This window comes from Belonocnema kinseyi, chromosome 10 (assembly GCF_010883055.1).
Source record: "Belonocnema kinseyi isolate 2016_QV_RU_SX_M_011 chromosome 10, B_treatae_v1, whole genome shotgun sequence".
In the NCBI taxonomy this organism is placed as follows: Eukaryota; Metazoa; Arthropoda; class Insecta; order Hymenoptera; family Cynipidae; genus Belonocnema; species Belonocnema kinseyi.
In genome coordinates, this window is record NC_046666.1 from 8,827,507 (window position 1) to 8,836,347 (window position 8,841).

At 23.6% G+C, this 8,841-nt stretch overlaps 1 protein-coding gene across 2 annotated transcripts in view; it reads left to right on the top strand.

The window, feature by feature from the left end:
• Window positions 1-394: 394 nt before the first annotated feature.
• Window positions 395-8,841, top strand: part of LOC117182109 (ras-interacting protein RIP3-like) — a 40,037-nt gene continuing 31,590 nt past the window's right edge. For both annotated transcript variants that reach the window (XR_004468271.1, XM_033375141.1), the window contains exon 1: window positions 395-654. Coding sequence is in view for 1 of the 2 variants with exons in the window: in XM_033375141.1 (XP_033231032.1) it covers window positions 416-654 (239 nt within the window). In the remaining variant the exon portion in view is untranslated. The remainder of the gene's footprint in view (window positions 655-8,841) is intronic.

An 8,841-nucleotide genomic window follows, 5' to 3' on the forward strand; every position in this document is an offset into this window, starting at 1 on the left:
CGGTCCGTTCACCTATGATTTTAAAAGTTCTGTGTCCGAATGTGGAAGAAATGCAAAGACCAAGTGCGGAGTGCGATTGCCATCAGTCGCATGCCGTAGGTGCGCTCAAACTCTCTTTTAACGAAAGAGAATTCACAATTACAAAATTATAGCGGTGGATGTTTTGAGTCTTAATTTTAAAATGTTTGCGCAAGAATGTGCGGAAATATAAAGACCGAGCGCGAAGCGCAAGAACTAACAGTTGCGCGCCCTACGCGCGCTCAAACTTGCGAGCGAAGCGAGCCGCGCGCATAGCGCGGGAAGAGAATGTGCCCGCTTGGCGGGCAGATTTTTTTTAAACGCTTGTATTTCAATGACTAATAATAATTTCTGAAATGGATTAATGTTTCAGATAGGAGAGAATAAAGACAGTAAAATGTCAAATGGTACTCAGCAACAGCAACAACAGCAACAACAGAGAACAGCATATGTAGAAGCACACGCTGTGGCTCATGCAGCTGTGCAACAACACATGGCACAGCAAGCTGCCCAGGCAAGGTTAGCAGGACCTGGACCACCTGCGACACCTCAGCCTCCAAATCCGACCTTCACCTTACCCGACGATGGGCTTGGATATGACGATGGAGTTCGTGTTCTTCGTTCGATCGGAACATGGTAGGCACGACATTCATGAAAGTGTTTCTCCCCTTTTCTCTCTACATATTCCCCCTTTTTTCCCCTCTATGCTCGAAAAACTTTCCCCTTTTCCTTAAATTTTATAAACTAAATTTAAAAATGATTATTTAAAATGTTGTAATATTTTGCTTTATATGGAACTTGTAAAATCTTTTTAAATTTAAAATTATTATAAAAATGTTTTTGTTGAAACTCTTAAATATTTTTCCAAATGATTAGAATTTTTTCAGAAATTGATTAAATTTTTCAAATTTTTTCTAACAAATTTTGTATGCTAAAATCTTCAAGATTTAAAAAAGCCATTTGAAATTGTTTGAAAGTTTTTTTTTGGTTTTTTAATTTTCTTTAGAAATTAACAAATCTTGAAAAATGTACGATCTTTGAAAAAAGCTTGAATTAACTTAAACTTTTTGTTTCAAAATCTTAAAAAGTCTAGATATTGTTTAAAATTTATTAAAGTGTTTTCAGATTAAAAATTATTTCTGAAATTTGTTGTTTAAACTCTTAAATATTTTTTGAAATGAATCTTTAAAAATTTACGATATGTGAAAAAGCTTTAAATAGCTTCAACATTTTGCTTCAAAAATCTAGATTTCATTAAAAAATTTGAAAAATCTTTAAATTTGAAATTTGTTTTTTAATCTTTTAAGTATCTTTTTTAACGATTGGAATTTTGTTATTTTAAAATTTTCCACATTTTTCCGACATTTTTAGAAATCTTTTGAAATTTTTTGAAACCTTTTTCAATTTTCTTTAAAAATTAAGACATTTTTAAGAATCCACGATTTTTTAAAGAGCTTGAAATAGCTTCAGCATTTTATTTCAACGTCTTCAAAAAATTAGATTCTGCTAAGAATTTTAAAAAATCTTCTCAAATAAAATTTTTTTTAAAATTAGTATAATTTTTTCTAAAAATGCTTAATGCTAAAATTTTCGAGATTAAAAAAAATATTTTCAGAAATGTTTTGCAAGTTTTTTATTCAATTTTCTTTAAAAATTAACAAATCTTTAAAAGTATACGATATTTGAAAAAGGTTTAAATAGCTTTAACATTTTGTATACAAAATCTAGATTTTATTACAAAATTGGAAAAATATTCAATTTTGACATTTGTTTTTTAATCCATAAAGTATCTTTTTTAACGATTAGATTTTTTGCGCATTTTTTTATTTGAAAATTTTCCACATTTTTCCGGCATTTTTAGAAATCTTCTGACATTTTTTGAAACCTTTTTCAATTTTCTTTAGAGATTAATTTTCTTTAGAGGTTGAAATAGCTTCAACATTTTATTTCAACGTCTGCAGAAAACTATATTCTGATAAGAATTTTGAACAAACTTCTCACATTAAAAATTATTTTAAAAATTCTGATTTTTTCTAAAAAATTTTAATGCTAAAATCTTCGAGATTTAAAAAAAATATTTTCAGAAATCTTTTGAAATTGTTTGAAAGTTTTTTTTTTAAATTTTCTTTAGAAATTATCAAATCCTTAAAAATGCACGATATTTTAAAAAATATTGAAATAACATTTTAACTTTTTTTAAAACTTTTTGTTTCAAAATCTTTAAAATTCTAGGGATTGTTTAAAATGCATTGAAATATTTTCAGATTTAAAATTATTTCTGAAATTTTTTGTTTAAAGTCTTAAATATTTTTTGAAATGATTAGAATTTTGTCTGAAATTTTTTAAATCTTCCAAAATTCGTCGCATTTTTCATAAATCTTTTGAAATGTTTTAAGAGCTTTCTCTGTTTTTTTAGAAATTAAAAATCTTTAAAAATCTACAATATTTAAAAAAGCTTTAAATATCTTCAAACATTTTGCTTCAAAAATCTAGATTTTATTTTTAAACAAAATTTAAATCTTCGATTTTGAAATTTGTTTTTTAAACTTATATGTATCTTTTTTAACGATTAGAATTTTTGTGGAATTTTGTTATTTAAAATTTTTTTCGATATTTTTCGAAATGTTTTGAAATTTTTTGAAACCTTTTTCAATTTTCTTTATAAATTAAAATTTGTTCAAGAATCCACGATTTTTGAAAAAGCTTTTGAAATAGTCTTAACATTTCTTTTCAACGTCTTCAAAAAACTAGATTGTGCTAAGAAATTTAAAAAATCTTCTCAAATTAAGAATTGTTTTTAAAATTATTATAATTTTTTCTAAAAATTTTTAATGCTAAAATCTTCGAGATTTAAAAAAGTATTTTCAAACATTTTTTGAAAGGTTCTTTCAATTTTTTTTTTAGAAATTAACAAATTTTTAAAAATTTACGATGTTTAAAAAATGCTTTAAATAACTTCAAGATTTTGTTTCAAAATCTTAAAAAGTCTAGATATTGTTTAAAATTTATTAAAATTGTTTCAGATTTAAAATTATTTCTCTAATTTTTTGTTTAAACTCTTAAATATTTTTTTAAATGATTAGAATTTTGTCTGAAATTTTTTAAATTTTCCAAATTTCGTCTCATTTTTCAGAAATCTTTTGAAATTGTTTGAAAGCATTTTTTTTTATTTTCTGTAGAAATTAACAAATCTTTAAAAATTTACGATATGTGAAAAAGCTTTAAATAGCTTCAACATTTTGTTTCAAAAATCTAGATTTCATTAAAAAATTTGAAAAATCTTTAAATTTGAAATTTGTTTTTTAAACTTTTAAGTATCTTTTTTAACGATTGGAGTTTTGTTATTTTAAAAATTTCCACATTTTTCGGCATTTTTAGAAATCTTTTGATACCTTTTTCAATTTTCTTTAAAAATTAAGACATTTTTAAGAATCCACGATTTCTTAAAGAGCTTGAAATAGCTTCAGCATTTTATTTCGACGTCTTCGAAAAATTAGATTCTGCTAAGAATTTTTAAAAATCTTCTCAAATAAAATTTTTTTAAAAATTAGTATAATTTTTTCTAAAAATGTTTAATGCTAAAATTTTCGAGATTAAAAAAAAATATTTTCAGAAATCTTTTGCAAGTTTTTTTTTTCAATTTTCTTTAGAAATTAACAAATCTTTAAAAGTATACGATATTTGAAAAATCTTTGAATAGCTTCAACATTTTGTATGAAAAATCTAGATTTTATTAAAAAACTGGAAAAATCTTCAATTTTGACATTTGTTTTTTAATCCATAAAGTATCTTTTTTAACGATTAGATTTTTTGCGAATTTTTTTATTTGAAAATTGACCACATTTTTCCGGCATTTTTAGAAATCTTTTGATACTTTTTGAAACCTTTTTCAATTTTTTGCAGAGATTAAGACATTTTTGAAAAAGCTTGAAATAACTTCAACATTTTGTCTCAAAATCTTAAAAAGTCTAGGTATTGTTTAAAATTCAGTAAAATATTTTCAGATTTTTAATTATTTCTGAAATTTTTTGTTTACACTCTTAAATATATTATGAAATGATTAGAATTTTGTCTGGTATTTTTTTATTCTTCCAAATTTCGTCGAATTTTTCAGAAATCTTTTAAAATGATTTGAGAGCTTTTGCTGTTTTTTTTAGAAATTAAAAAATCTTTAAAAATCTACGACACTTAAAAAACTTTGAATAGCTGCAGCATTTTGCTTCAAAAATATAGATTTCATTACAAAATTGGAAAAATCTTGAATTTTAAATTTTGTTTCTTAAACTTTTAAGTATCATTTTAAACGATGAGAATTTTTTTGGAATTTATTTATTTAAAAAAATTCCACATTTTTTCTGCATTTTTAGAAATGTTTAAAAAAATTTTTAAACCTTTTTCCATTTTTTTGAGAAAATGAGAAATTTCTAAAAATCTACGATGTTTGAAAAAGTTGAAAAGAACTTCAACATTTTATTTCAACATCTTTAAAAAGCTAGATTCTATTAACCATTTTTTTAAATCTTATCAAATGAAAAATTATTGTAAAAATATAATAATTTTTTCTAAAAAATTTTAATGCTAAAATCTTCGATTTAAAAAAATATATATTTTTTAAATTCTTGTTCAATATTCTTTAAAAATTAACCAATCTTTAAAAATCCACGATTCTTTAAAAAGCTGCAAAAATGTATATTCTGTTAACATTTTTTAAAACTTTTCAAAGTTATTTGACAAAACCTAAAATTGTCGTGATTTTTTTCTAGATTTTTAGAGATCTTTTGAAAATTTTTGGAATGTATACATTTTCCCTAGAAAATAATTTTTTTAAATAAAAAGTTTACAAATTTTCTAGGAATCTTTAAAATTTTTGTTTATTATGTTGAAAACTTCCCAAATTATTAAAAAGGTACTTAATTTTCTACTTCAAATCTTCAAAAATTTACATTTAATTTTTTGAGATCATTTTAGGTTTCGAATTAATTTTTAAAAACCTCTAAATATTTTCGAAAGTCATATTTTTTAGTTGAAAGTGCAACTTTTTTGTATAGAAAGTTCATCCATTTGGATTGAAAATGTATCTTCTTTGGTAGAATATTGTTGTTGAAAATTCAACTTTTCTGGTTGAGAAATCAAATGTGTTATAAAAAATGCATCTTCTTCTCTTGGAAATGCAACTTTTTCGTTGAATATTCAACTATTTAGTTAAAAATTAAATTATTTTGTTGAAAATTTGGTCATTTGGTTGAAATTTCATTTTCTTTGGTAGAACTTTCTGTTTGAAAATTCAAGTCTTCTGGTTGAAAATTTAACTGTCTTATAAAAAATTCGTCTTTTTCTCTTAGATATTTATCTATTTGATTAAAATAGAAGATTTGTTTTTTGGATTGAAAATTTATATTTTTTGGGTAGAAAGGTCACATTTCTTGGTTGAAAATGAAATATTTTGTTGAAAATCATCATTTTTTAATGAATTGGACTGCTTTTTTATTTAAAATCACAATTTTCATGGTTGAAATATCAAATTACTACATTTTATGTCGAGAATTTAACTCTTTCTGTTGAGAATTCATCTACTTGGTTCTATTTTTTGGTTGAACACTCAAAATTAATTATTTTTAGTTAAAACTTCGATTTTTCTTGTTGTAAAATAATTTTTTCAACTAAAAATTTAACTTTTCCAATTTTTGCTTAATGTATACTAGAAAACTAGTCTTGCTGGCTTTAATATTAATCTTTTTTGAGAAGAAAAGTCGTCTTTCTTGTTCAAAATTACTGTTTCTTGATTAAAAATCGATTTTTTGTTGTTGAAAATTCAAGTGTCTTCTGGAAAATTCGTTTTTTTGGTTTTTTTTTTTAGTTTTTGTTGAGATTTATTTTTTTTAAATTAAACTACTTAATTAAAATTTGAACTGCTTTGTTAGAAATGCATTATTTTGGTTCAAGATTTTAAATTTTAGTTGAAAATTTGTCTTTGTATTATGAAAATGCAACTATTTTGATAAAAAATGAACTTTCTACTTGAAAAATCTGCTATTTTGTTGAAAATTTAATTATTTGGTTGGAAATTGAACTCTTTTCTTGCCAATTAAATTTTTCGGTTTGAACATTACACTCTCTTTTGGAAAATTCGTCTTTTTCGTTTGAAAATTATATTTTTTGCTGAAAATTCAACTATTTGGTTAAAATGTTAACTACTTTATTAAAAATTCATTCCTTTGGTTATATATTTATAAATTTTAGTTGAAAATTCATCCTTTTGCTTGAAATTTTAACTATTTTGTTAAAAATTCATCCTTGTTGATTGAAAATTTGCCTTTTCTAAAGAATTCAAATATATTTGATAAAAATATGAAACCTTTTTTTATTTAAATATTAACTGTTACAGTTTTCGTTGAGATTTCATCTTTTTTGGTTGAAAATTAATCTACTTGGTTAAAAATTTAACTACTTTTTTAAAAAATTCATTATTTTGGTTATAGATTTATCAAATTTAGTTGAAAATTCATCTTTTTGGTTGGCATTTTAAATATTTTGTTAAAAATTCATCCTTTTTGGTTGAAAATTCGTCTTTGTATTATGAGAATGCAATTTTTTTTTCTATATGCAAAGTAATCCGACCTCAAATTTCAGAAATTGTTAGTGCTTCATATTGAATTTAATATGGTACCTACATTAGTTATATTTAAAAAGCTTTTATTTTGGATTTAACATTAATCTTTTTGGTAAAAAAAAGTTACCCTTTTTGTGGGAAAATTAATCTTTCTTGGTAGAAAGTGTACTTTTTTGTTCAAAAATCAAGTTTCTGCTTGAAAAGTCTGCTATTTTGTTGAAAATTTAATTATTTGATTGGACATTGAAATAGTTTCTTGCCTTTTGTTTAAAGAATTTAACTATTTTTCATTAAAATTAAAAATCTTTTTTGATTCAAATATTAACTATTACAGTTTTCCTCGACATTTCATCTTTTTTGGTTGAAAATTGATCTACTTGGTTAAAATGTTAACTAATTTGTTAAAAATTTATTAGTTAAGTTATAGATTTACAAATTTTAGTTGAAAATTTACCATTTTGGTTGGCATTTTGACTATTTTGTTAAAAAGTCATCCTTTTTGCTTGAAAATTTGTCTTTGTAGTATGAAAATTTAACTATTTTGTTAAAAATCCAAAATAATCGAACTTGAAATTTGAGACATCTTTTTTCCATATTGTTTTCCATAACAAATTTAATATGGTACCTGCATTAGTATTATTTAAAAGGCTTATATTTTGGATTTAAAATTAATCTTTTTGGTAAAAAAAAATTTACCCTTCTTTTGCGAAAATTAATCTTTCTGGGTTGAGAAATTACTTGTTTGTTCAAAAATCAACATTCTTCTTTAAAAATCAGCTATTTTGTTGAAAATTTAATTATTTGGTTGAAAATTGAAATAGTTTGTTGCAAATTCAATTTTTCGATTTGAACATTACTCTGTTTTCTTTAGAATTCGTCCTTTTGGCTTAAAAATGATATTTTGTGCTGAAAATTCAACTGTTTGGTCGGAAATGCAACTTTTTAAAAAGAATTCAGCTATTTTTCACTAAAATTAAAAATCTTTTTTGATTAAGGTGGGGGGGGGGGGGACAATGCATATAAACCGATATTTATGATTTTTTTTTCGAGATCTGGTTAAAGTAAATGTATTTGAATGTTTTGCCTCTTGAAAAAGATGATTTGCGGTTCCAGCGATATCTCAACGTAGATTTACCGGAAATCAAAAAAGTTGCAAAATTTAGTTAAAATATAAGTTTTTCCTTCCCTTAACGATCATTTTTAGAATTTTTTTATTTTTGTCATCATTTAAGTAAAATATGCGATTTTGTACGATAAATTTCGTCATTTTTTAAGTGAAAAACAACGTTAATATAAAAAAATGTAAACAAAAATATCGTTGGGAGGGTGGGGGGGGGGGGATTTTTATATGTAGAAAAAGTGGTTTTGAGAAAAACTCGTTTGAAGATTTTAAACATTGAATAAGAGAAGAAAAACATTAATTTTTTTAACGATTTCAGCTCCTTTTTTCCATTATCCTGTGCGCACTTCACGAACGTAGAAAGTGTAGTGAAAACCAATAAAAATTCTATTATTTTATGGTAGTTTTCATTGTGTTCTGGCACGTTCCTATATTTTCAAGTGCAGTTTGGTCTATTGAAGATAGGTTGGCTTTAAATTTATAACTTCAAGAGCTCTGATTTACTTAAAATTTTGACACAATATTTTAAAAATATTTTACAACAAAAAAATAAAATAAAAAATAAATTTTTTTTTTGCAAGTGCTTATTCCCCATTCCCCCCTTAAAACATGAACTATTACAGTTTCCCTCGAACTTTCATCTTTCTTTGTTGAAAATTAAGCTTCTTGGTTAAAATGTTAATTACTTTGTTAAAAATTCATTATTTTTATTGTAGATTTATAAGTTTTAGTTGAAAAATCACCTTTTTGCTGGACATTTGAACTATTTTGTTGAAAAGTCATCCTTTTTGCTTGAAAATTCTTCTTTGTATTATGAAAATTCAACTATTTTGTTAAACATCTAAAATAATCAAACTTGAAATTTTTAAAATGATTAATGTTCCATATTGAATTTAATATGGTACCTATATTAGTTTTATTTAAAAAGCTTATATTTTGGCTTTAAAATTAGCCTTTTTGGTAAAAGAAAAAGTTGTTCACTTTGTGAAAATTACTCTGTGTTTTTGATTAAAATTAAAAATCTTTTTTGATTAAAATACGAACTATTACAGTTTTTCTCGAACTTTCATCTTTTTTGATTGAAAATTAAACT